At 53.4% G+C, this 26084-nt stretch overlaps 8 protein-coding genes across 8 annotated transcripts; 5 read left to right on the forward strand and 3 right to left on the reverse strand.

The window, feature by feature from the left end:
- Window positions 1–187: 187 nt before the first annotated feature.
- On the forward strand, window positions 188–2031 carry RPA49 (DNA-directed RNA polymerase I subunit rpa49; the record flags this gene model as incomplete). The annotated part of the gene is made up of 3 exons (XM_062915956.1): window positions 188–332; window positions 392–705; window positions 765–2031. 3 exons carry the CDS (start codon window positions 188–190, stop codon window positions 1596–1598), a joined length of 1293 nt encoding a protein of 430 aa, XP_062761966.1. The 3' UTR covers window positions 1599–2031.
- Window positions 2032–2825: 794 nt separating this feature from the next.
- Window positions 2826–8855, forward strand: YTA7 (TAT-binding protein-like protein 7, AAA ATPase; the record flags this gene model as incomplete). The annotated part of the gene is made up of 3 exons (XM_062915957.1): window positions 2826–3179; window positions 3287–6425; window positions 6495–8855. The coding sequence occupies exons 2-3, from the start codon at window positions 3393–3395 to the stop codon at window positions 8853–8855; spliced, it is 5394 nt and encodes a 1797-aa protein (XP_062761967.1). The 5' UTR covers window positions 2826–3179; window positions 3287–3392.
- A 4448-nt stretch (window positions 8856–13303) lies between these two features.
- QC763_709660 (uncharacterized protein) lies at window positions 13304–14187 on the reverse strand (the record flags this gene model as incomplete). The annotated part of the gene is made up of 2 exons (XM_062915958.1): window positions 13304–14102; window positions 14149–14187. The coding sequence occupies 2 exons, from the start codon at window positions 14185–14187 to the stop codon at window positions 13647–13649; spliced, it is 495 nt and encodes a 164-aa protein (XP_062761968.1). The 3' UTR covers window positions 13304–13646.
- A 588-nt stretch (window positions 14188–14775) lies between these two features.
- On the reverse strand, window positions 14776–16851 carry QC763_709670 (uncharacterized protein; the record flags this gene model as incomplete). Its single annotated transcript, XM_062915959.1, has 1 exon — window positions 14776–16851. The coding sequence occupies one exon, from the start codon at window positions 16849–16851 to the stop codon at window positions 14776–14778; it is 2076 nt and encodes a 691-aa protein (XP_062761969.1).
- Window positions 16852–17145: 294 nt separating this feature from the next.
- Window positions 17146–17805, forward strand: QC763_709680 (uncharacterized protein; the record flags this gene model as incomplete). Its single annotated transcript, XM_062915960.1, has 3 exons — window positions 17146–17277; window positions 17336–17635; window positions 17685–17805. The coding sequence occupies exons 1-3, from the start codon at window positions 17264–17266 to the stop codon at window positions 17803–17805; spliced, it is 435 nt and encodes a 144-aa protein (XP_062761970.1). The 5' UTR covers window positions 17146–17263.
- A 523-nt stretch (window positions 17806–18328) lies between these two features.
- Window positions 18329–19378, forward strand: STE14 (farnesyl cysteine-carboxyl methyltransferase; the record flags this gene model as incomplete). The annotated part of the gene is made up of 2 exons (XM_062915961.1): window positions 18329–18363; window positions 18620–19378. 2 exons carry the CDS (start codon window positions 18329–18331, stop codon window positions 19356–19358), a joined length of 774 nt encoding a protein of 257 aa, XP_062761971.1. The 3' UTR covers window positions 19359–19378.
- A 117-nt stretch (window positions 19379–19495) lies between these two features.
- On the reverse strand, window positions 19496–21905 carry QC763_709700 (uncharacterized protein). The gene is made up of 3 exons (XM_062915962.1): window positions 21014–21905; window positions 19935–20952; window positions 19496–19874 (listed from the first exon to the last, which is right to left on the reverse strand). Exons 1-3 carry the CDS (start codon window positions 21383–21385, stop codon window positions 19633–19635), a joined length of 1632 nt encoding a protein of 543 aa, XP_062761972.1. The 5' UTR covers window positions 21386–21905; the 3' UTR covers window positions 19496–19632.
- A 297-nt stretch (window positions 21906–22202) lies between these two features.
- Window positions 22203–24657, forward strand: PFS2 (pre-mRNA cleavage and polyadenylation factor (CPF) complex subunit). Its single transcript, XM_062915963.1, has 3 exons — window positions 22203–22538; window positions 22702–22817; window positions 22873–24657. Exons 1-3 carry the CDS (start codon window positions 22451–22453, stop codon window positions 24556–24558), a joined length of 1890 nt encoding a protein of 629 aa, XP_062761973.1. The 5' UTR covers window positions 22203–22450; the 3' UTR covers window positions 24559–24657.
- Window positions 24658–26084: the final 1427 nt, after the last annotated feature.

Consider the following 26084-nt stretch of genomic DNA (forward strand, 5'->3'; position numbering starts at 1 on the left):
TTTGCATTTCGTCATGGTGGGTGATGGGTGTGGGGAAGCCCGGAACTTTTGAAAGCGGTGAACCCGCAGCGGGTCTATTTTCCGGCAGAAAAAAGTTGCCCGCTGCACCCTTTGTGCTCCATCTGCCACCACCTTGCGATTACGAACCGAGAAGTTATACCCAAATTCGCAATTCCACACAGTCAAAATGGGCGACCCATCCGAAAAGAAGAGAAGGAGAGCCGAGGATGACACTCCAAAGTCCAAGAAGAAGAAGTCTGAGGGCGCCGGTGCCGCCATGGAGTTTTCAATAACCAAAGTCCACACGCCGCAGGTTTCGCCTCCTGTCGTAGGTATGGACGATTGCGCATTTTGACTGATTCCAGAGACCTGTGCTGACTTGGTAAACCAGCCGTAACACCAGGATTCCTTCTCCGCGACAAGCACGCATTCGATGTCTACGAAAAGGTCCCCCAACAGGCCAACAAGCGCCGAAAGAGCGGCGGTATTCCCCAAGCGCCCGAGATGGCTCTCCACTCCTCCACACACGTATCGATAGACTACACGGCCCGCGAGACCGAGCAAATGCTCAATCACTATCTCGCCATTGTGGATCCAAAGACCAAGGAAATCGAAATCATTTCAGCCAAGAAGATGATGGTGCGACACAAGGTTCGAGCGCAACAAGAGGAGCGCAAGGAACCAGGGGAGGAGAATGTTGCTCAGGTATATTCTGTTATGGAAGAGCTGGTTTGGTGCTCACCAAGGCTTACCATTGTGTGCAGACCAACTACGAGAGGAGAACAGCGCTCGGCGAAGAGTTCGGTACTAGAAAGGCCAAGAAGGCGCTCAAGTCCGTCGCCGATAATGCCATCATGGCCTCGACCGACAACTTGGGCCAAGCTGAGAACACCATGTTGCAAAATGTCAAGGAGGTGTTCGCCAAATCGGCCACTAAGGAGGAGCTGCAAGCTGCTGTCGATCAGGTCAGACCAGTGCCCAAGGGCAACTACAATGCCGAGCACATCCAGGATGTGTATATCCCTAGAGAGATCATCGGATCCGAGATTCTCAACGCGGTGCCGGTCATGGATTGGCAGGAAGCTGTTCGCAACAACGAGGCTGTCAACGTTCCTTCGCGTTTTGTTGCCCACCGCATTGCGCGTGTGGCAGCCAACAAGGAGGACAAGGAACGGTTGCAGGTTTTGCGATATCTGTTGTGGGTCATCATCCTCTGGGTCACTACCGGGAAGGGCAGGGAGCGTGGTACCAAGACCATTGCGAAAAGGGACAAGCTTCGAGAGCTTCTGTCCCCAGCGCCCGAGGTGGTCATTGAGAATATTCGTCGAAAATTCTCAGATAATGGTGTGATGCGCAAGGAGCACATGGAGCTGCTCATGACGCACTGCTGTGTTTTTGCCAGCATCATTGACAACTTTGAGGTCAACATGAACGACCTGAGAGAGGATCTCAAGCTGGAGCAGAAGCAGCTTGCCCAGTACTTCATGGAGGTGGGTGCGCGGGTCAAGCAGTCCAAGGCTGGCGGCGTCATGAAGCATATTGCCAAGTTGCAGCTGCCACTGGTGTTCCCCAGGATTCGGTCAGGGGCACGGAGATAATGAGAAGAAACGGTGCGGTGCGGTGATGGGAGATTGGTTGAGGTGCAACGAAACAATGTTGCTTTAATCAGGCGCTGGATTGGGAAAATCATGTTGCTAGGCGTATTTTGGACGGGTCAGGAGAGTGTGTGGAGGTGCATTTTGACGGGCAGTTCTGCTTGAGTGGTGGTGAGCCTGACAAATAACAAGCCAGGACTTACATCACCAAAAACCCTAGGCTCAGCAGAGAGAAACAGGCGGAAACATAGAGAAGGGGATGCTACATACAGCGTTGGAGTTGTTAGTCTAAAGTCGAGTCACAAATGTGGCAAACAAACAAGTGAAATAAAGTTTAGAGCTATCTTTCTGCGGTCTCTGCAAAGACATGTATCTGTGTTGCACGCTCTTCCGGTTGCAGGTAGCTCTGGTTTCTTGTGATATGCAAAGGGGTGAGAAGGCGGGGTGCACCCAGCAAGGACGGTGTTTGTTCAACCCCCCTCCCCCTTTTTCCAGCAAAGCAGAGGAGAGACCCCTCCCCCTCTCCGTCGCCTCCTCCCAAGCAGAGAGTGGCCAAGCCCAGTCAACCCTGCGCTTTCAACCGCTCACACAGACTCTGGTCCACGGCAGGCAAAAGCCAACGGGGCAGGGCAGTTCTTCGGCGACCGGATCCCCTGGTCGGGTGCTGGTCGGGGCGAGTCTTGAGCCGCACACATCGACTGCCACGTGGGAATCTGGTCGGGTTCTCTCTCCACACAACCGCAACCACCTTTTCTCGATTGCACACTCAATCCCATGACGACATTGTAACTGTCGCGATAGACACGTCTGACTGCGCTTGAAACGCGTTCTTTTTGTGAAGCTGTTGAATTGGAGGTTGGCTATGGCAGATCGTATATTGATGATGAGAGACAGTAGAAACAATCAAAATAGACAGCATAATGAGCGCTGCTGATTCAAACCATTACATCTTGCTCTTGATGCATCTGGTGAGCACAATTGATGATTTTCATTGCGACGCGTCGACCTGACTGCACAGCGCTTCTTAATTGCCATTTTTCTGAAGTGATTCACAATGGGTTGCTGCCTGCAGGGGCCTCTGACTCCACTCATGCCCTGTTTCGTAGCTTCTTATTGGCTGAAATGGCCGTGTCAGCAGCCAACCGGGCACCACGCGAAAGGCAGAACACGCGAACCTCCGCCCTGACAAGTGCGTTTTTCCTGCACTCAGACTGGTTTAACCCGCCACGGGCAAATCCAAGAGCAAGCAGAGTGCTCGTCCCGTCACCACCATCAACTCTGCACCAAGCAGAGCAGACACACCTCCCCGTCTTGCTCCGTTCGCGACAATTACCAATTGCTGGGACGACAACCTTTTTCTTTTTCGCGTCGCATCCATCGATGCATCTGTCGCCATCAATCATCCATCACGGGCTCAGCTTACCTCAACCAACTGCAAGTTCCAAGCGATTGCCCATTCACGACCACTTCTGCCTCATCCCATGTCCAAGAGCCGCAGTCGTGAATTCCCGACTTACACCGACTCTGTATACCACATTTGATCGCTCATGCCGCCTATGAATTGATGAGACCTGAGCGAACAACGTGAGTATCCCTCCCTTGCTACCATCGAAGTCATAGCTTCGTGCCGATTGCATCCTACATCAGCGCATGTTGCTTGCTTGCTTGATGCTAACCGCACACCTTTCCAGTCTCGAGTCCTGATATCAACGACACACGTTACCCTTGTTGTACCATTGTACCATCAAACTTTGGCCTTTCGCGTCATCCCATCCCATCGAAAGAGGAACTGTCAAGATGCCCTCAAAGCGCAAACGCGATCCCCTTGACGGATTCGACCCTAACAAATCGGATTCGGAGGACGAGAACTTTGATCCAACAGAGGACGCACCAGCACCACGACGAAGCGCCAAGAAGTCGCGGTCGACGAGGACCAAGAAAACAGGAGGAGGCGCTCGCGGCAAGCGATCCAACAGGTACAGAGGGTCCGATATTGAAGACGATGATGAGCCTGAGGATAGCGACCTGGAAGATTCCTTCGCCGACGATGACCATGATGACCACGAAGACGAGTCCGACGAAGATTTGCCCACCAATGCCGCCGGTCGCCGCGCGAGGAAGGCTGCGGTGAAGCACCAATCCTACAGAGAAAGCAGCGCTGAAGAGGAGGAGGAGATCAAGGAATCCGGTGACAGTGCCAGCGAGCTGGAGAAAACCCCAAAGAAATCGGCCAATAAGCCATCAAGAATTGTTGTGCTCAAGACAGCACAAGCACAACGATCATCCAAGCGTGGAAAGGAGGAGCCACCATCAAAGCCACCGCCGGCACCTGCTCATCCAACGCGCCGAACTCGCGCCCGTACCGAGGAGGTCGAGGAGCCACTGTTTGAGCTGACCAACTCTGGGAAACACGCACAGCCAGCTCGGGGAGCCTCTAGGAGCAAGAGCCCAGAAGCATTGGCTCGTGCGACTCGCGGAAACCGCGGAGCTGGCAAAGGCCTCAAACAGCCACCCCAGCCCACCATCGAGGAAGCAACGCAAGAAAGCGAGTCCAAGGACGAGGAACCTGCCGCGGCTATGGAAGGAGAGGAGGCAGAGTCCGTGACTAAGGGTCGGGGAGAGGAACCATCTCCAGTTCGTGGTGATGTCGAGCCAGAAGTCCCAGAAGCCCAGCCAGAAGATGAAGATGCTCCGATGGAAGATCAACCTGCAGAGGCCGCCGAATCTGCCGCGCCATCCGCAGCAGCCGATGATGAAGATGACGATGATGACGATGTTCCAATCACCAGAAGGACACGGGGTGCGCGAGCAGCTGCGTCACAGCCCGCCGAGGAGGCTGCGGAACCAGAACCGGAGACCGTCGGAGGGGGTCGCCGTCTTACACGAAAATCGCGCCTTCGTGGAAAGAAAAGTTTGCAAGAGCCTAGTAGCGACTTCGAACCTGGTGAAGAATCTGCCGATCACATGTCTGCGTCAGAGGCTCCTAATGAGGAGGCACCCAATGAGGATGATGAGTCCACTCCCACACCTCGTCGTGGTCGCGGCTCTAGAGCTGCGAGTCGACGGAGCCGTCGTAACCAGCGAGATTCCGGGGACGAAGAAATCGAACTCGACAAGGATGAGATGGCCGAAGAGCTGGAGGAGCTGCGTGAAAGTAGTAGATCACGGCCCCGCCGAACTCGTCGCAGATCACCGTCCATCCAGTATGAGGAACGGGAAACCAAGAAGCGTCGCACAAAGCCGGTCAACTACAGCATACCTGCCATCGACCCTGCTGCTTTCGAGGTTGAGGATGATGATGCCGAGCCAGCTGCCACGCCTGCCAGAAACCGCAGAGGTGGCAAGAGCGGCGGCACTCAAGCCTGGGAGCGTGCTCTCAACACTACGTTTGGTCCGTTCGGCGGTGGTGGTGGGGCTGGTTCCCTACTCAACGGACCATGGGGCACTGGAGCTACCGGTGGTGTAGACTCTGACAGTAGTGACGACGAGATGAACATGCGCTCTGGCGTTGGCGGTACCGTCGGCATGACGCCTACTTCTGCCGCGCCACCAGTCGGTCTCTTCAACCCTCTCGGTTCCCATAATGATGGGCCTGGAGGTATTGGGAGCGCGACTCCCCAAGTCGGCAAGGTCAAGAATCAAAAGGCGTTTGCTGACGCCGATCCTCTCGGTGTTGATATGAACGTCGACTTTAGCAAAGTTGGCGGTTTGCAGGGTCATATCGACCAGCTGAAGGAGATGGTTACGCTTCCGCTGCTGTATCCTGAGCTCTTTACCAGGTTCCACGTCACGCCACCTAGAGGTGTGCTGTTTCATGGTCCACCTGGCACTGGTAAGACGCTCCTTGCCAGAGCGCTTGCCAACTCTGTTGGTCATGGAGGCCGCAAGATCAGTTTCTACATGCGAAAAGGTGCTGATGCCCTCAGCAAGTGGGTGGGTGAGGCTGAGAAGCAACTTCGGTTGCTGTTTGAGGAGGCGAGGAGGACACAACCCAGCATCATCTTCTTTGATGAAATCGACGGTCTCGCGCCCGTGCGATCCAGCAAGCAGGAGCAGATCCATGCCAGTATCGTATCGACGTTGTTGGCGCTGATGGATGGTATGGATGGTCGTGGTCAGGTTATCGTTATTGGTGCGACCAATCGACCAGACAACATCGACCCTGCTCTTCGCCGACCGGGTCGCTTCGACAGAGAATTTTACTTTCCTCTGCCTGATTTGGAAGGCAGACTTTCCATCCTGGACATTCACACCAAGGACTGGGGTCTGTCTCCGCAGTTCATGAGGGCGTTGGCGGAAAACACCAAGGGTTACGGAGGTGCTGATCTGAGAGCGCTCTGCACCGAGGCTGCGCTGAATGCCATCCAGAGGACCTACCCGCAAATCTACTCGTCCAAGGAGAAGCTTGTTGTCGACCCTTCCAAGATTACGATTTCGGCGACGGACTTTATGATTTCGGTCAAGAAGATGATTCCCTCGTCTGAGAGGTCGACTTCGTCGTCGGCGGTGCCGCTCCCGAGGACGATTGAGCCGCTGCTGAGGAACCAGCACAAGGCTTTGATTGGGGTGTTGGATAATATTCTGCCGCGGGAGAAGAAGATCACCGCGTTGGAGGAGGCCATGTATGAGCCTTATGCCGATGCGGATACTGGTTTTGCGCGGGAGGCGGCGCATGCTGAGTTTGGAAGGTCGAGAGTTTTCAGACCGAGGTTGTTGATTTCAGGGCTGCCGGGGATGGGGCAGAATTATTTGGCGGCTGCCATGTTGCATCATTTGGAGGGGGTTCATGTTGAGAATATGGATGTGTCGAGCTTACTTGGGGATGGAAGGGTGAGTTTTTTTTTGAGTTTTTTTATCTTGTTGGGATGATGTGAAGGGATGATTGCTAACTGTTGGTAGCCTGTTGAGCAAGTGATTGCCAGCCGATTTGTCGAGGTCAAGAGGCACAAACCGGCGGTTATCTTCATTCCTAATGTTGATCTCTGGTTCCGCAGCATACCGGAGGTGGCTGTTGAGATGTTCAAGACTCTTATCATGCGCATCCCGCCGTCGGACCCGGTTCTGTTGTTGGGCACTGCCGAGTGCACTCCTGAGTTACTTGATCCAGAGCTTTTGGTCAAGCTGTTTGGGTTCTCCAAGAAGAATCGGGCCGTGATTGAGCCTCCTGAGAGATCATACCGCCTCGAGTTCTTTGAGAACTTGCTTGTTCACCTGAGGAAGTCGCCGCACGAATTCCCCGACCCTGCCAACCGCAAGAAGCGGGTTATTGAAGAGCTCCCTGTTGCCCCCCCTCCACCACCGAGGACCCTCACCAAGGAAGAGATCAAGGCTCAGCGCAAGGCTGACTTGCACCACCTCAATCTTTTGAAAATGCGGTTGCAACCGATTATGGATCAGATTCACCGCAAGTATCGGAAGTTTAGGCAGCCGGTCATTCCCCTTCAACAGATTGCGTATCTGTTTGATGAGCAGGATCCCAACTTTGTCCGGCCTGATCTTGCCGAGGGCGAGCACAGGCCGTATGAGATTGCACGGGACAAGGAGGGCACTGAGGGCATCAGGGACACGGCCACGGGCAAGTTTTTTTATAATTTGGAGACCACCACCATCGAGGAGAGGCTTGCCAATGGGTATTATGCCCGGCCGCATGATTTCTACAAGGACATCAACAGGCTTTACCTGGATGCGAAGAATATTGGTGACAAGGACAGGACACTCAAGGCCAATGAGCTGAGGACTAACGTCGAGGTGGATGTGCATGATATCAGCACCTCGCTGGCGAATCAGGGGATCAGGTTTGACGAGATTTACGAGAGGCAGCTGCAGAGGGTCAGGGAGGCGGAGGAGAAGGCTAGGAAGAGGAAGGTTGTTCACTCGGTTATTGATCTGATCCAGTCGGATATTCCGGGTGATGGGGATAGTGACTCTCAGGGGCCCGTGGGCATTGGTTTGCCGCTTTCGCGCAATGCGGGGACGACGGCGGCGAGGTTCCAGCCGATTTTGAGTCCGCCTTCTAGGGGCCATGGGGATTCGACGCAGTCGAGGCCGTTGACGAACGGCACGCCGGCGTCGAAGGTGGGTGATGGGGATGTGCAGATGGGTGGGATGGATGAGGATACTCAGCCGTTGACTGGGAGGGATTTGATTTCGCCGCTGCAGTGGCCCATGCCTAGGAATGTTGGGGGTCCGCTGGGTGATTCGGCGAGAGCAACGGCGGGGAATATGTCGCAGCGGTCTGCTATCACCTCTGTTCCGCCGGGTATGTCACCGTCGGCATTATTGAATGATGCTTCGACGACCAAGACGTCGGACCCGTCGACAAACCACTCCAACAACTGGAGCACACAACAGACCAACGGCACTACGGGGCAGAACAACCCTGACGAGACGTCCCAGCTGGAAGACACGCAGTCTCAAAGCATCCACCCAAGCGGGTTCCTGGCTGGACAAAGCCACAGCCAAGGCTCATCATCAAGCAGCCAAGCCTGGGCGCACTCCCAAGCAGCGGGCATAGCACAAGGGATTCTCCAACCTAGGGGTGGCGTCCCGCAGGTCACAGCTCAACGAACGTCCTCCCATCCCTTGTCCAACGTCAACCGTGTCACCATTTCAGAACAAGGCTCCCCGACCTCGTCGCAAAAACCCGCGCCAAAGGCCGCGGCAGCACCTTTGGCAAACATCCTCAACGACGAGAATGCCTCCTCTAGCGGTGGCAAACCCTCCCAAAACACCCCCTCGACGACAACAACAACAACGACAACAACAACCACTTCCGGACCCCTTACCGTCGTTTCGGGTGTTCCCACCCCGGGACCAAAGGGATCTCACCACTCATCTCAGCAACCTGTCCTGCACGAGGGTCGGCTGTCAGAATTTCTGGATATTCTGGCGGACAGGACAGCGGGGTGTTCGATTGAACAGCTGGAGCAGATTTACCGGGAGCTGATGGATGAGATTTGGCAGAGCAGGCACGACTGGAACAGGATGGCGGTGCTGAGCCGGGTGGCGGGGGTGTTTAATGATGCGATTGGGGATATCGAGTTTGTGCAGGGGGTTCTGGTGGAGGAGGAGAGGGATGAGGAGGAGGAGGAGGAGAAGAGGAAGGGGAAGGAGAAGGTTTTGGAGAGTGTGGAGGGCGGTGGGAGGCCAAGTCAGGGGAGTTCGCAAGGACGAGGGGGGGATGGGTTTTGGGCTGGGTTGGGTTTGGTGGGGAATACGAGGGGGGAGAAGGAGCAGGAGGGGTGGTTTTATTTGCGGTGAACTTTTGTTAGGCAGGTTTTGTGTATTATGATGGGGGAATATGGGATGGGATGGGAAGCGTGGGTTTTTCTTTTTATGGTAGTTTGGTGGGGGTATAAAATTTGATCTTTGTAGTGGTTAACGAGTGCATTGAAAAAGAATTCAAAGGAGGGGGGGGGTGTTTTTGCTGTCATTGCTGTCGTTGTTGATGGGGATTGCTTCGGCGTTGGGGGTTTATCAAGTTTGTGTAGGTTATGTCAGTCAGGCAGGGGTGTATATTTTGGTCTCTTGCGTCAATTTCTGTTAATTTATTTAGAGAGAGAGTTGGGGTGGGGGGGGAGATAAAAGAATCGATGAAATTGAGTTATGGTCTTTTGAGTCTGAGGTTTTGTGATTTTGCCTGACCTATTGACCTTCTCCTTGGACAGCTGAAGTTTAACCTGGGGGGTGAAGGGGGGGGAGGGGGGGTGGTTGCTGTCGTGAAATGTGGATATTTTTGTCCACCGCAGGGCTGTTGTCGGTATCAGACCTTTCCAGAGGGAAGTCGGGAATGCAATGCTGTAGCCGCTCAAAACCTTCTCGTGGAAATCCTTGAAATGACTTGAGGATCAAAACCCCATGTACTACGGTCTGGTTCTATTGCGGGTTGTTTATGAAGAGAGACGGGGAGAGGGGAGAACAAGAGTTGAGAAGAAAGAAAACAGGATTAAGAGAACTTTGCCGAGTTTAAGGATGTCATGGGCTTGAGTAAAGAGGTAAGAAGTCTATCCTTGATACCCAACGAAATAGAGACTGCGGTTGGGAACAAGGGCTGGGTTAACAGGTCTTGAGCCGATATTGAAGATAGCCAACAGGCTTTTTTAGTATACGGTTCAGACTCTTGGAAAGATGGTCAACAGTGCTTTAAAAAGACAGGTAGTGAGAAGGGGCCTGTTAACCATCCCTTCTTCGCAACCTCTCTACATTTCCATTCGCTTACTAATAAATCAAGCCCACATCACAAACTCTCAACAAAACACATCACTCCCCCTCCCCCTCCCCCCCCCCCATCTCATATCAACCCCTCTTACCGCCCACCTCTAGCTATCGGAAGCCTATTGGTGTTGTTACACCGTGCTCTCGGTAGTTGATCTCGCCGCTGTACCTCGGTAGGTAGCATCAATGAGCACCTAGAGCACTTAAAAATGTCACTATTTCTCGAGAGGGAATAGCAAACTGCTCGGTTTAAACAATTGGTTCGGCTGGGGATGGGGTAGGTGAGGGTATAATTGTGGGTGGACTGGACGGTGGTTGAGGTGGTTTTCGGGTGAGACTGGCTGTTGTTCAAGGTGGTCTTGGGGTCAGGCTGGGTGGTGGTCGAGGTGGTCTCGGGGCAAGACGGGGTGCTGTTAGAGGTGGCGGTTGTGTCGATGGTCAGGGTGAACGGGGATCATTGGCGTGGGAGTTGCGTGTCGGTTCTCGGGCTGAGTGTCGGGGTGGACGCGGTGGAGGTGGCCGGCGTGGGGATTGGACTTGATGTTGCGGCCGTGGTCGGTGTGCTGGCCTGGTTGCCAATGAAAGGAGGGATAGTGGTGTTTGCAATCCGGGTGTGAGTCGAGGTGGAATCCTCTACTGCTGTCGTGACAGTTGAGAAAGCCGACTCAAACTTGTTGACCAGGTCTTCGAGTTGTTCAATGAGTTCTGCTTGGCTTTTGATCTTTTGATGTAGCTTGGCGACTAGAAGGGGTCGTTTAAGCCGCTGGTGTTGGCTTCATGTTCGGTCTTGGTGTTTTCGCAGTCTCGTAGTGCTTGGTCCGCTCGATTGAATGTCCAGAGATATCAAGCCAGTAGTGAGCCCAGGAATGGTAGAGATCAGCCTTTTTTTCGGTCTGGGTGCAAAGCGGGAGTCGATTTCGGTTTTCGGTCATGAATTTACTCTATGTGGCATCGAAGTACCTTTGCAGGACTACGGAGGACAGGTAGTTCATTGCCTCCGGTCCCATCCCCTGTCCCATCTTTCAATGACCACGACAAGCGGTGTTTGGCATGATGGAGAAAGTGGTCAGCTTCCAGTAGTAAGGTATAAAGGCGAGTTCGATTGTGATGAAGCACAGGGGAAAGAGGAACAAGTGCAATGTTTTTGGTTGAGAAGTATAAATACCCTCTCAGGAGTTTTGGTGGGTCATTGACAAACCGGCGTTGCACCACTCCTAGCTGGCCACCGGACAGCTTGCTGGAATTACATCATCCAGCGGACTCCCCTTTTGATAGGTAAATGATGACACTTTATGTTTAGTCTGAAGCCATTCAAAGATGGTCAAGAAGCCTTAAATGGGAGCTAGTAGAAACCAAAGGATACCCTAGTCAATAGGCGGGATATAGTCCACACGCCAAAAAAACAACCAAAAAAAAACTTGAATGATAGTCAACAAACCTATTTCCTCACCAGAATGGCAGAGGTCAACCGTCATCACACGTAACTGATTTTCATGACTGGCTATTTTGTCTAGGACGTGAGAGTGGGAAGGCTGTCAAGCACCTGGTTGCTACAGCACTTCTCTGAAGACTTGGACACCAAAAGCACGGCACAGTCGAAGTAGGTAGACAACTTCCAATTCATTTCCATACCAACCTGGAATTTCCGACTTTAAAATAATAGATACATGAAATACTCAATCCCATACTCTCCTTCTTTAAGGTCCAACCTTTCGGTAAATCACAACTCGCCATCAGGTTCATGGCCAGGCCACCGCAGGTGAAACACCTGAGACCGTATCGTTTTGAAAAGGTGGTAGATCTAGGGCCTCCAGTGAATAGGTGCTCAAAACAGCTCTCCAGCTTGATGGTATGATTGCGAAGAGGTTGTATCATACGTCTTGTCCAGTCTCTCCTGTATGACTACCTACCTAGGTGCTGGGAATAATATACAAGAGTATAGAGAGTAAAGTATTGGCTGACAGGTTGCTCGGAAGGTGATTGTGTTCTAGTCTGATAACGGGACACGCTGTGGGCAAAATAAAGGCATTATATTATACCTATCTTTTGAGGACTTGATATTTTGCCGCAGTCTCTGCTCTTCTGTCTATGGCGTGCACGAGTTAAATTGTGCTCAGGATAACAGAGCGTTTGATTCAACGGGTGACAAGGTTGGGTTGTTTGAACGAGTTTCTAACCGCCATTATGTTTACAGTACTATGCTCACCTGGAGCGGGGTGAGAGTTAGAGTAAAAATCGTGGTGATATTTATACCATACCTATCTAAGCTTCCACTTTAGGGGTGTATCTGTCGGCAGCAATCTCCATTTCTTTGTCTATAACGTGCCCAACCCTAACTGAGATTGCCATCCATGGCAACAACCACACCAAACCAATATCTCCTACACCAAAAGAAAAAAAAAGAAAAAAAAACACATTCACCATCACTAGCCAATCCTCTAAAAATGTCTCCATCCTTCTATCCTTCCTCAGGGACCCCAAGGCTGCCCACAAGAAGCGACTGGCTTCCCCTCCGCTAAGCCTTTAGTTCTGGGGGCCTCATGAACCGACAAACCCGCCTCAGAAGCTGGACTTTCAGCTTTCACTGTCAAATTCGGTGTGTTGATCTGTGTACCAACAGCCTAAATTCCACCTGTGATGGTGGAAGAAAAGTTGAAGGTGGGAGGCTTGTCCTGTTTACCGAGGTTTTTCGGATCCCTCAGCGAGTTTTGCATACATTTGTTGAAATCTTGAATCGTCTTATTCAAGTTCTCCAGAGTCTTATTCAAGTCTCCCATGGCCTCTTCGAGGCTCTTATTGGGGTTCTCCACGTCCGTTCTAGATTCCCTCATGTTCTCCTTGAGGGCTTCTGTGGCCTCGTCATTTTCTTCGAAGGGTCCACTGACAGGAGTGGCTCTGTCTTCGAAGACGCCTCCATCTGAGGCCGGGTTCTGGGACCAGTTGATGGCTTCCCCGCGCGCTTCAGCACATTGCTTGAACCAATTGGCCCAGTTCCACATCCTCAAGCCCACTTCATTGTGGGTTAAATCGATGCGTCTGGTGTACACCGCCCAGTTGATTTCTCGGAACTGCGCTTCTAGGCGCTCGACAACGGCGGGATCAGAGGCGATCCTGGGCCGGTAGTAGGTCGTTGGCAAGTGGTTAGACATTTTGATGATTGAGTCCAATGGATGGTTTTTGCTGAATCTCTGGAGTGGTGGTGACGACGAGGATGTGACGAGAGTGGTGAAGAGTGAGAGAGACGAAGAGCGAGAGGGACGAAGAGCGAGAGAGACGAAGAGTGGGAGTGGCGAAGAGTGGGAGTGGTAAAGAGAGGGAGTGGCTAAGAGTGAGGCTGGTATTGATAGGTATAAATAAATAACCTCACAAAATCATACTTTGAATAAAGAAAATCTTCCAAAGTCTAACCACCCTGAACAAAACTTAGATTACGCCTATCTGATTCACATCTTTCCATCAAGCCACGACCTCCTCCCATTTGTGGCTCAAATAAGCAACCAAAGCCCCCTTTCCAAGCTCTCCGGCCAGCAAGCAAAACGTCATCTTGACTCTCACAACTCAGATCAACCCCCATGACAGCTTCGCCTCCACTTATCCAGCAAGACCCAGCAGCCAAAGCCCCCCTTTCCAAGCCCTCCAACCGGCAAAGCAAATGTTATCTTCACCCTCACAAACCCAAATCAGCTGCCACGACAGCTTTGCCTCCACTTGTCCAGCAACCATCTTTGCAATTCCCTCATCGCAAGCCATTGAGGTCCACAGGGGGTGCCCTTCATGGGAAATCTCTCACCTGAACTTACCACTCACCACCTCCAACCTACCACGCCCCCCTCAACCCTAAGAACTCCACAGCAACCCCAACCCCTTCTTCCCCTCCTTCCCCTCCTCACCCTCCTTCTCCCCCCCCTGCCCAACAGCCCCCTTCAAATCATCAAACACCCCTCCCACCGCCCCCCGAATCCGTCCCTCGATCTTTTCCCCCAATCTCCCCCCCTCCTGTCTGCCATCTTTCTGTTTTCCTCCCTCCAGCTCCGCCCCCTCCTCATCCTCCTCACTGGTGAGCTTAGGCCGCTTAACGTGTGCCTGGTCCAGCCCGGAAACTGTCTCTGGGGCTGAGGTCTCGGCTGGAGCAGAGGTTGTGGGGAGGGTGGTGGTTTGGTCGAGGGCGCAGTAGGGGGTGGTGATGGTGCGGGTGGAGGGTTGGTCGGGGGATGTGGTTGTGGTGGTGGGTTCGGTGGTGGAAGTGGTGGGTTGGGTGGTGGAGGTGGTGGTGGTGTTAGGGAGGGAGGTGTGCTATTCTGTTAGCATATATCGACATGATTGGAAATAAACAACCTACCCCGGTGGGGTGCTCGTTGGGGCGAAAGTATTGAGACATCCTGAAGAACAGACTGGTGTAGTTAGGTGTTGAATGTGTATGATGGGATGAGATAGGTAGGTAGGTGATGATGGGGTTCAAAGGACGAGGGGGTACGGGAGTATATATACACCTTCTCACACGATTCAAGGATGCCAAAAAAAAAAAAAAAAGGTCCTTTCATTAATCATCCCAGAACCCGCTTTGTGTCCCGTTCACACAAAAGTCCCTTTGCGCTCCCCTATTTGCGGGGTCTTATATTACATGTGTATGCCTCTGTGACATATAGCATCACCTCCCCCCCCCAGCTCCCACACCAGACAACCCCTCTCGGTTGGAAGGACAAAGTGTTTCCGGTATGAAACGAGCTGACCGCCTGATCAAAGTGTGATCGGGACCGGCCAGGTGGTACTGCCGTGTCTCCCAGAACACCGGATCATTCCACACGGGCCGGCGATGGGAGCGAGTCCTCCTCAGCTGAGCCCGAACAAACCCGTAACATGTCCCTGGCACACACACAATCCACAGCCTTGAAACCGCCCTTGTCCGCCCCTCCCACGTAAGCTCTTACGTCCCCTCCCCAAAACAGGGCTCGCAACACCGTCTCTCTCACAACTTACTCCCCCTCTCCGGCCTCGAAAGCGCCCCACTCATCATGTACATCTCCTCCTGCCTCTCCGGCGCCCTTCCAAACAACACCGCCTCCCGTCCCCCCTTCGTCCCCCACCACGCCACCCCGATAGCGGCCCTCTCAACGTCCATCTCCCCACTCACCAACACCTCCCAGAACCTCCTCTTCACCACCTCCCTCAACGCAGAATCCCTAATCTCGTTCACCGCGTGAGCAGCAAGCGTCATCCAATCCTCAAAGATATCCAACTGCAAAAACGGCAACGCATCAATCAACGTCAAAACAAGCGTGCTCTGCTCCGACATCGGCTCCTGAGCCTCCAGGGGATCGGCAGCCGGCGGCGGCGGAAGCGGTGCCTGCCCATTAGGATCCTGTCCAGCAATACTAGCTCGGTAGCGGACCATCTCAAGGAGTGTCTCCGCCAGCTGTGGATGACTGGCGGCAATAGGAAAGGGGGGTGATAAAATCTGCATGACTGTTTTGAATGCTAGACGGAATTGCCGTGGGGAGATGTGCTTGGGAAATGAGGAAAACAAAGTTTCTGCGTAGAATGGGACGATCTTGACGGTGATGGGTGCGTTGTGTGGGCATGATAAGACCGACAAAACCGCGCTGTGGGCTGACTCGAACAGCTCCATCATGCGAGGTGATAGGGGCGCTGCTGCGTTGGTGAGGTAGGTGATTGCCGGCTGGATGATCAACTTGTCGCACGCTTCTGGTGGGAGGTGAAGTGGTAGGTGTTCGGCTACGTTGAGGTAGAACAAGTCGAGTGTGCGGTGGAGGGGATGGAAGGGGATTGTGCCTTCGGTGTTTGGTTTGATTTCCTCCAGGAACGCTGCTGAGGCGTCCCCGAAGCGGGAGAGTGTGTCGAGCGAGGTTAGGTAGGTGAACTGGTACACCTGGAAGGAGTCGCTTCCGTTCCTGGAAGAGATAAAGTAAAGGTTTCGAAGGGTGTGTAGTGTCTTGGCGGCCACCACTGGCGCCACATCGTGCTTCTTGAGACGCCAGTCAAGAAGACTGCGGGCCACGACGGCTTGCGAGACGGCGACGATGGCATACATGACTTTCTTGAGGAAGTTCCAGAGCCCCTCCCATGTCCCTGACATGGTTTCCGGAGTGAGGTAGATGCTTTCCTCGGAGATCTCCAGCTCAGAAAGCTTGTTGTTTACTTGCCAATGCTGAAACAGCTTCCCCGTAAACGCGATCAAGTCATCCTGAAGCTGGAGGATTACTTGTGAATCCCGAGCATTCTGAATCGCGTACCCCAGCAACCTCGAAAGGGGGCCCAGGCCAGACACCAATGGCTTCTTCTCCAGCTGGGTGATATGGAGGTATGACGGCGAGTTTGGTTCCCACGTGAACCTTTCCACAGCTTGCCGAACATCGATATCAACGGCGCCAAGAAAATACCCATCCTCAAGACCATCAGCACCAAACATGGCCGTCGTCGCAGCCGGGATCAGAGCATCGCAGTTCAACGAGGCGCGTGATGACTCCGACAGCAAGGAAAACGTAAAGTTGAGCGCCAAAGTGACAGGTCCAGCAGGCGCTTGCGGGACTGGTTCATTCTTCCTCAGCGCAAGATTGGCAGCCGTGACAACAGCACGCTCAACCGTCCGGCGCATCCCTCCGCTTAACGAATTCCGGTTCCCGCTCTCCATCCCCATCAACACACCGGCAAACACCAAAAGATGCTGCCATCTGTTTGATTGGCCGTCGGCTCCCTTCAGAACCGCTGCTGCCCATGCGTCACTGCCCAAGCCGCCACCCGCCCGCGGACCCTTGTGTTTGGCGTTCTCAAGCTCGTTCCGGCGCACGTGAATGGCGGCTGAGTTGAAGATGCTGATGACCCGATAACATGTGCGCATGGCATCCGGACGGCCCCATATTGCCGGCGCAATCAATAGTTGTGAGGTGAGCAGCGAAAGATTCAGGGGATTCGAAAGGTTGGTCAACAGCGCCGTGGTTGACCCGTAAATCTGCTCGGTGCGCGCATCGTCGTGAACGTCTTGGTAGAGCTCCAGGACCTTGGTCAGTAGGCGGTCGATAGACATGGCGGGTTGCGGTCGACCGGAACTTGGATTAATTCATAAGAGAGACGGGGAAACAATCCAACTCTGAACAAGCAGCACCAATAGTGAGAAGAACAATGAGCGAATCGACAGAATTACAGTTTGATATTGAAAAGGCAGTGAATCTACAAAAGTCGAGGGGCAGGCGCGTGCGCTCGGCATCAAAAGGTGCGCCGCGCCTGGGTGTGTCGTCGGTGCCGAGGCATATGCTTATAGCCGGGTTATGCATTAACCAAGCTCGCCCAGCTCCCTTGTTAGTGCCCCGATGCGCTGAACTCAGCACCAACCACCATCTAATAACTACGGGGCCTCAGCTGCAGCTTGATCCACCGGCGATACTGATTCCATTCCTGCAACGGACGACACGGCCGGAACTTGGCGCTGCCTGGTCGCGATGGACCGCATATCGTGAGTTTGCCCCCTGAATGCTGTCTATCGTTGCCAGTATCCTAACCTGACCATGCAGTCGCCATATCCGACGCGATGCTCCTCCTCCAGGCTATACCCAACCGCCGTTCCCGTCCCTGTTCTGGCCGCCCCAGGACTCCAAGGTCGCGCTCTACGAACTCGACGACATTTGGAAGTTTACGCTTTACTGGACCCTCATCCTCTATGGCCTGTTTCATCTGGGCGCCGTGGGTGTAGCCGTGTTGATGCAGATCGGCAAGAGGAGGTCTACCTGGAAATATCTCTGGATTGTGCCCCTGATCTATGCTTTTATCGCTGCGTGCGAAGCTGTCATAGCCGGCAGTGTTGTTGGGCTGATGTCGGTTCCCTGCTATTGCTGGTCAGGGTGTATATGCTGATGTTTGCAGGGTCGGTGCTGGCTATCTTGCTGGAAACTTCACCATGTCGACCTGGGTTCCGTTTGTATGGGGCTGGGTCAACGTCTTGGTGCTGCTGGTCGCGTCCTTCAGAATCCAGGGCGGTCTGTAACTGGCGCCGAGACAATGGCTTTTGCGCTTCCTGGGCTTGAGTAGCACTCTTTGTCTGGGTTTGACAGAGTCAACAGTAAGCCCAGTCAACCGTCATGACAAACACAACGAGAGAGAGACCAGAAAAGCTTGCGCCTGTTTCAATGGATAGGTGCTTCAGTGCTCAGGACGTTGAAGTTGAGACAGCTCCATTGATTTATGCAGCATGAGAGATCCCAGCTATTGCGTCATAACGGGGTTCCACCCCTGTATGGTGGGGGCGCTCTAACATGCCTGCCGGCGCCCCAAATCTTCAGTTGACAGGGCAGAGACGCGATCCGACACTCAGAAACTCAGAAGCTTGACAGACGACGGTCCAGCCAAATCCTCAAAGACGAAGAGAAACAACAGCGAGTTCAACAATACTTGCGCTACAATACTAGCAATCACACCGGGGAATGGGTTAGGAGAAGAAAGCGCACAGCAAGGGCCTTTGTTTGCACGAGGCTTCCAAGCTGCCATCTTCCGAGCCGCACCGCTTTCAGATGGAGAGAACATACCGAGCATGGGTGCCTGACAGGTAAGTCTATAATTGTCTGATATTCTCCAACCCGTTTCAACCACTTTGTCCACCTCGACCTCTGCATCAACGCCATGGGGGAACCCAAGCGCGCAACCCTTCACACGACCGAGCTCAACGGCCAGGCGCCATCTCCGCGCAAGGTCACAGGCCGTAGTTCGACGACCTCCTCGACAAGCTCACAAAGAAAGATCCATCCTGTCGAACGTGCCAAGACCACCGAGGAGGATCCCAAAGCTGACTCTGAAAGTGACAGCGCTCCGGCCTACAACAACCCAGACCGTCTCTACTACCCTCGACAGCCCAAGTCCCTCGCCGGGATCGCCGTCCGCTCCTTTTGCCTCGGAATAGCCCTCACGATTGGCATCTCGAGCACGCTCTACATCCTCCTCTTCACCTCCTCCCCGCTCTGGCGCCTGCCCTTTTTTCTCGCTTCCCTCTCCACCTTTCACTTTCTCGAATTCTGGACCACGGCCGCGTACAACACCCGAGCAGCCGAGGTCTCGTCCTTTCTCCTCACGGCCAACTGGCCCGGCTACGCCATCGCCCACTCCTTTGCCACGCTCGAGTGCCTCGTCGCCAATGTGTTTTTTCCAAACGCACAGTGGGCGCCGTTTCACATTGGGAAACTTGTCTGTGTGGCTGGCTTTGCCTTGACAGTGATTGGACAGACGGTCCGCACGGTGGCCATGTGCCAGGCTGGACCTAGTTTCAACCACTTGGTGCAGCACCAGCGGAACGCGGGCCATGTGCTGGTGACGAGCGGGATATACGCGGCGTTCAGACACCCGAGCTACTTTGGGTTCTTTTGGTGGGCGCTGGGGACGCAGCTGACGATGGGGAACGTGGTAAGCTTTGTTGGGTATGCGGCGGTGCTGTGGAAGTTTTTTAGCGGGAGGATCAAGGTGGAGGAGGAGGCGCTGGTGAGGTTTTTTGGGGAGGAGTATGTTGATTATAGGAGGAGGGTGGGGACCAAGATTCCTTTTGTTCCTTGAGGTCGACAGGTTGGTTTGGTTGGGACTTGGAGTTGGGTTGGGTTTGGGTTATTGGGGGGGGGGGGAATTGGGATTGGAAAATGGGAGAGGGGGGGTTGTATCATAGATTATGGTAGGGGTAGGAATCAAGAGAATGATTTTTGAGATCAAAGTGGTGGTTAGTGTATTAAAACGTGTGAATTTTCTCATTTCCATCTACTTGTCATTACTGTCCGGCTATATACAACAGCAACTTGTACGATCACTCCCCTATATATAACGGGAAAAAAAGAAATCAGTGAGGAGCGGGACAAACAGCCTGGACGCTCTGGTGCTGCTGCTGCCTGCTCACGCTCCCGTACTTGGCCTGCCAAGCATAAAAGTACATGAGCGCTGCGAACGGCTGTCCGAATATCGTGAAAGAGACCCAAAAGATGGTGTTGCCCAGCAGCTTCCCGCTCGACGACTTTCTTTTCTCCAGCGGTTGGGTTATTTGGATGAGAGGTAGCTGTAAGAACATGCCCAGAAAGGCGACACCTACTATCCGTTAGCATCACGACCTTTGATGGGGAGGAAGGGGGGATGGGGGGAAAATACCGATGAGATTGTGAGTAGGTACACCAACCAGCAACTCATGCAAAACCGCACTCAGGAAAAAAACCGCAAAGCTCGCAGTCTTGTGCGTGTACCCCCTCGAGCGCATAGGGGAATAGACGTGACGCCGGAAAAACTGATACACTGGCTTGTTCCACGTCCGCCAGTACATCCCCAACCCCTCACTATTCCACCACGCTTCGTAAAAACTTCTATCCCCAAACCTTGTGATTTCCGCCAGGGCGTTGAGGAAGGATTGGAATAATGCAAAAAATCCGGCTAGCCAGATGACGAGGGAGATGGTGCTCAGTTTGAGGAGGCGTTCGATTATACTGAAATAATCCAACGAGGCGATTTTATCGAGCGAGTTGATCAACACCGGGGCGGCATACTGCGCGGAGCAGAACCATATAAACACCGAGAGGCAGACAACCTCGCCGAGCCGTTTGGCCACAAACACCCAGCGGATTTTGGAGGTGCGCGGGTAGACGGGTTGGTAGATCAGGGTTGGTGCCCACCAAAAGTAGACTAGATTCGTAAAGGTGATGTTGTTGGGGTAGGGGCACTCCCTATATAATTCCGGGAGGGCGTCGAGTTCACCAGTGACGGGGTGGAGGTAGGCGTGGCGGAGGTCGCGGTTGGTGAATGCGTAGCTGGCGGTTTTGAGCCAGACGATGATGGCGTGGACTTCGGAGAGGGTGCCGATGAGGGGGTGGTGAACGTGGTACCAGACTACGTAAGTCGTCAAAACAAGGCAGGTGGTGATGTTGAGGGCGTGGAAGATCCAGATGAGGGTCCAGGTGGATTGGAACTTGGAGAGCTGGGCTTCGGTGGGACTGGAGGTTCCTGAGGGGGAGGGTTTGGGTTTTGGGAATAGGGAGCTGCGGGCTGAGTGGGCGGCTACGAGCTCGATGAAGTAGGCGAGGAAGAGGTGGCATGGGATGAGGAAGTAGAGGAAGATGCCGATTTGGAGGTCGGTGGGGCGGAAGTCATGGCAGTTGAGGCAGATGAGGACGCCATACTGGGGTTTTATGTCAGTGAATGTAGGGGAATCGTTGGTGAAAACCAAGGGAGCCGGCTACCTTTTGAATGTTTTCAATGACAAGACGGAGGTTGCCAACTACCAGGACAATCACCATGAGGTTGCGAAACCCCAAAAAGCTGGGTGTCTCGGTTGTGTCATGGCTAAGACATGAGGGTTGCGACTCAGAATGAATAGCTTCGACATGGCGGTACTTTCTGCTACGATATGATCGTTTCGGTTTCTCTGGTGTTGAAATTGTTGTTTCCGTGTTGGAATTGCCATTCAATTGGTCCGTCTTTTTCACAACTCCCCCATCCTCCCCTCCTGTTCTGCGAGTGACGCCATTCGCGGGGTCATCAAGGCGAGTGCCCGTCGCTGTAGCCGTGTTCATCTTGGAATCATTGGTAGGCGATAATGATGCCTGAGACATGAGATTGAAACAAACAAGAATAAAAATGGAAAATGGTGTGGGTGAAATAAACAAAAGTAGCGAACGTTATAATGTTGAAAGAAGGTGGTGGCGACATAACAAATCAAATCGCTTTTTGGCTGGTCAGGGTCCAAGAAACGGTGCGCCACTGGGCTGGTTTTATTTGGCAGAGATGCCGATGGAACTAATTCCTCGGTATGGCACGGAAGGGCCGAGGAAGGAGAAGAGAATTGGAAGCGAATGAATGGGTCAGAAGCAGGCCGCGAGGACGTGATATCGATGCTTGATGTATGTAATAAGGGGCCAAAGGGGCAGGACGGGCAGGGCAGGGCAGGGTAGGGAGCAAAGCTAAGGTAGCTAGGCCCGCAGCAGAACACCGTTGGCTGCTGCAGCCGGGAGCCTCAAAGTGTCCGTTTATACGAGAGAAGCAGTGATGGTGAAGATAGATAACAAGCAACTGGTAGTTGTTTAAAGTCCCAAGTTCTTATCTTGCTGGAGGGTACACCAAGAGCACGAGACATTGTGAGCCAAGCTCTTACAGGCAGTTCAATATCGAAAGCAGCATCGACATTGGATGAAGAACGTGAAAAGCTGCAGGCCTGCTTTCAGGTTTGCACATGCAATTCCTGCAGTCGTCACAACGGTGGGGCATATCATGGCAGGGGGGGTGCTGTCTTGGCGCATGCCAGCCTGCTCCACCAGGGCAAGGAGATGCACCGTGTCTATATTACCACCACACTGTGGCATCCACACTTGCTTCGTGCACGGTCCACATGTTAATTGCTTCGCGCCCACCATGGGACGCGACAAAGCCAGAAGCTTCAGAGAGCTGTTACTTTATAGACAATTCACAAATTGCACCCAAAAACACTAGCTCGACTTGTTGCTTGTCCCAACGTCGTCACTATACCCAATCCCATGAGATTAGCCATCATAGTATAAATCTCGACAGAAATCTTACCCAGCTTATCACCAAGGTCTTGTACAGATCGATACAGGTACTGGTCTCAATCATTGCCGAGTCTCATCGAATTCGATCCCGGCCATATTGATATTGCCATTGCCATGGCATACGAGGGCAGAGACCATGGCGAGAAGGGCTTCGGCGGGGGCGGCCACGATGGTCCTATGCCGCCGAGAGCTCGAGGTCGACGTAAGTTTTCGCTTTATTGCTGCGACTCTAAGTTCTGTTTGCGACTTCCCCCACCCCTGATACATCCTGATACATCGACAACATTGATCACCAAGATGACTCGACAAAAACAGAAACAGAAACGGGCCAAAAAGCTAACAGAACCTCCTTCCCCCCCCCCCAGGTCCTGTAACCGACTATGGTGCCACCATTGTCCACTGGATGAGAAACCGCCGGCCGGGATACCAGGGTTCCTACCGTGGTGAGGTTGAGAGACCGAGTGCTAGCTATATTGTCGATGTAAGTACTTCCACTCTTGTTTCCGGTGCAATAATCAATGCTAATTCCTCGACAGATGCTTCCACCCATTGCCAGAAGATCGAATCCAGCTGACACGGTGCCAACCAAGCACCTTCACTCCTCCCTCAACAAGATCAAACATCCCGTCAACGTGGTGAGATGGACGCCAGAAGGCAGAAGACTTTTGACGGCCTCTAGCAGTGGCGAGTTCACGCTTTGGAATGGCACAGGTTTCAACTTCGAAACCATCATGCAGGCTCACGACTCTGCTATCCGCGCCTTAGCCTACTCCCATAGCGACGATTGGCTTGTGTCTGCTGATCACGACGGCATGATCAAATATTGGCAACCCAATTTCAACAACTTGGAGAGTTTCCGCGCTCATCAAGATCCTGTTCGAGATCTTGCCTTTAGCCCGAACGACACCAAGTTTGTGACCGCCTCGGACGACTCTACTCTCAAGATTTTCGACTTTGCTGCTGCCGCTTCTGAACAGACACTGACGGGTCATGGATGGGATGCAAAGAGTTGCGACTGGCATCCCACAAAGGGACTGATTGTGTCGGGATCAAAGGACCATCTCGTCAAGCTCTGGGATCCAAGAACAGGTCGCTGCCTGACCACACTCCATGGCCACAAGAACACCATCACAAAGACTTCCTTTGAGAAGGTACGAGGCCAATGCCTCGCCACGTCTGCCCGAGACCAAACTGCTCGTGTGTTCGACCTGCGCATGATGAGAGATATTGTCCTCCTCCGCGGTCACGAGAAGGATATATCCACCCTGACATGGCATCCCATCCACCCAAATCTTCTCAGCACTGGCGGCGCCGAAGGTTCGCTCTTTCACTACTTGCTCGACGAGCCCAACACCCCTCCGGGCCACGCGCCCTCCATTGCCGTATACGACAGCCCCGATCCTCAGTCATGCCCTGCCCAGACTATTTACCCTGCCCACAAGGTACCCTATGCTCACGACTTTGCTATCTGGTCGCTCGACTGGCATCCGCTTGGCCACATTCTAGCATCGGGCTCCAACGACCGCATCACCCGTTTTTGGACCCGCTCTCGACCGGGCGAAACTGAATTCAACGATCGCTACCACATTGGCGAAGCCGCCGCTGAGGCCCAAGGCACATGGGATCGCCGTGGGAACCGTCATATGCGTCAAGTCGAAGAAGAACAGGAAATGGAGGATGAGATGGACGGCCTTGTCGACCAAAAGATGCCCATCAAGCCACCTGGCATTCCTGGGTTCGGCAACATTCCAGGCCTGCCCATGCAAGGAGTTTCAGCTCTGCCCGGCCTAGGTCCTCCACCGCCACCTGGTCTTGCCGGAAGAGGTGCCGGTGTTCCACCCAACTTACCCTTCCCGTTACCAGGACTCCCACCGCCTCCGCTCCCCGGAATCGATCCCAAGAATCCTCCCGATTTCGCTGCCATTGCCGAGATGATGAAGAAGGCTGGTATTCCACCGCCACCACCTCCCGGCTCGGGTGGTATCCCGCCTCCCCCGCCAGGGATGCTTCCGCCTGGCCTCATTCCGCCTCCAGGGTTTCCTCTGCCACCTGGTTTCCCTCCTCCGCCGCCCCATCTGGCTGCTCAAGCTGCGACCCAGAATTTTGGTGACGGCGGTCATGGGGATCGTGAGGCGGGCGGCCGAAGACGAGCACCGCTTCCTAGTCAGGAGGAGAGTCTGCGGATGGAACAGAACCGGGGGCATTATACCAGAGCGAGATAGGAAAGGGGCCGGGTGGAGAGGAAGGACAAAGGACTAGTGGGGATTCGTATTTGTATCATAATGTTTAAACCAAGCGAATTGATCACATATGCACTCTACAACTTGAGTGTGTCCATGAGAGTCGGGCATTGGGTTCCATCGAGTGCTACATTATTAGGCAGGGTGTACCTCTTTATGCTTTGTGGTCGAGAGATTGTTCTGCCGAGAGTACGCACATGATTGCTTTACTGACCCTGTATGAAGTGATGTCTCAAGGCAGGGCTAGCTTCAGCCACATAGAATGAGAGTTTGACTGTGTCAAGGTTGAGTTTCCTCACCCAGCCACAACCCACTCTCTCACCCAGGCGCCTGACTGGAAGTCTAAACCCGAGATAAAGTTTCTTACGGATAGCATGTTACAAACCCTGAAAGGTAGAAGGGGCGCCACGTCAAATCTTTCGGCACATTACCACTCTCTTTTATTTAAACATCTTCCTTCCATTGACAGCGATCCATCTCAGCAACAGATCCGACCTCGTTCCAATCCGTCGTGTCAACTTCCCACCAACATGGAAGACTTCCAAACCTCCGATCTCGATGACATCCCCAAGCTCACAACACGATGCAACGATCACGTCAACGAAGCTTGCCGCCTAGCCGGAACACCAGGCGAGCCACCAGGACCATTTTGGTATCTCCGTTTCAGGTACTGGGTTCAATTTGCCCATGTGGCTCTTCTACGACTTAAGGAGAAAGAGGAGAGAATCCAAAGCTTAGAGAAAGAGTCGAGTTACTCGCAAGCCAGGGCCGAATTATTGGAAGCCGAGCTTCAGAGGTCATATACCACGTTAACCTCGCTCTCCCAGGCTCTCGCCAACGTTACTTCCTCCGCATCGGAAAATGGCAGTTCCTCCTCCACCTCCCGGGACAAGAACACCACGGCTGATACGCAGCAATCCACAATCCCCAATCTTAAAGTCCGTGTGGAAGAACTGGAGGCCTTGGTCACGACTCTTGCTGCCTCCGACCCTTTCGCCACCCCAACTTCCACCGTGCCAACCACACCAATCATGACACCGACAACCACGGCAACCAATTCAATCGTGGGTGCGGCAGTAGATGTGGTCCGGTGTCTAACCTGCTCGAAAGACTTTTCCCACTTGAGAGACTATCAAAACCACACGTGTACGGCAATATGTAATGATATGGCCCAATGTCTAACCTGCTGGACAATCTTTTACCCCTTTGGAGGCCACCTCCGTTGGGACGAGCGGGTGAGCCGCTATGTCTGTGGGCGATCCCTGGGTACAGGGCGTGGCTGATCCCTCTGAGGTTGAGTTGGCTGTGGGTGCTAGGAGGTTTAAACCTTTTTCCTGGGATTGGGGGGAGTATGAAGAGGTTAGGGATGTCTTGGGAGACACCGGGGAGGGGCGGTTATTGTTGATAGATCTGAGCGGGATATCTTTGTGGCGTCTTGGTTTTGGTAATTAGGGGGAACATGAACGGGGATATAGGCCGATGTGAATGGGAGGATTGTTGGGTGATGT

The sequence above is a fragment of the Podospora pseudopauciseta genome (genome assembly GCF_035222475.1).
Source record: "Podospora pseudopauciseta strain CBS 411.78 chromosome 7 map unlocalized CBS411.78m_7, whole genome shotgun sequence".
Lineage (NCBI taxonomy): Eukaryota > Fungi > Ascomycota > Sordariomycetes > Sordariales > Podosporaceae > Podospora > Podospora pseudopauciseta.

What these genes read in the sequence shown, in the direction of transcription:
- QC763_709700 (XM_062915962.1), bottom strand. Translation starts at nt 21,385, where the DNA reads ATGTCTCAGGCATCATTATCGCCTACCAATGATTCCAAGATGAACACG. An exon ending in TCATTGAAAACATTCAAAAG is followed by an intron (nt 20,953 to 21,013) that starts GTAGCCGGCTCC and finishes ATAAAACCCCAG; the next exon opens with TATGGCGTCCTCATCTGCCT. An exon ending in ACCTACTCACAATCTCATCG is followed by an intron (nt 19,875 to 19,934) that starts GTATTTTCCCCC and finishes AACGGATAGTAG; the next exon opens with GTGTCGCCTTTCTGGGCATG.
- PFS2 (XM_062915963.1), top strand. Translation starts at nt 22,451, where the DNA reads ATGGCATACGAGGGCAGAGACCATGGCGAGAAGGGCTTCGGCGGGGGC. An exon ending in GCCGAGAGCTCGAGGTCGAC is followed by an intron (nt 22,539 to 22,701) that starts GTAAGTTTTCGC and finishes CCCCCCCCCCAG; the next exon opens with GTCCTGTAACCGACTATGGT. An exon ending in GTGCTAGCTATATTGTCGAT is followed by an intron (nt 22,818 to 22,872) that starts GTAAGTACTTCC and finishes ATTCCTCGACAG; the next exon opens with ATGCTTCCACCCATTGCCAG.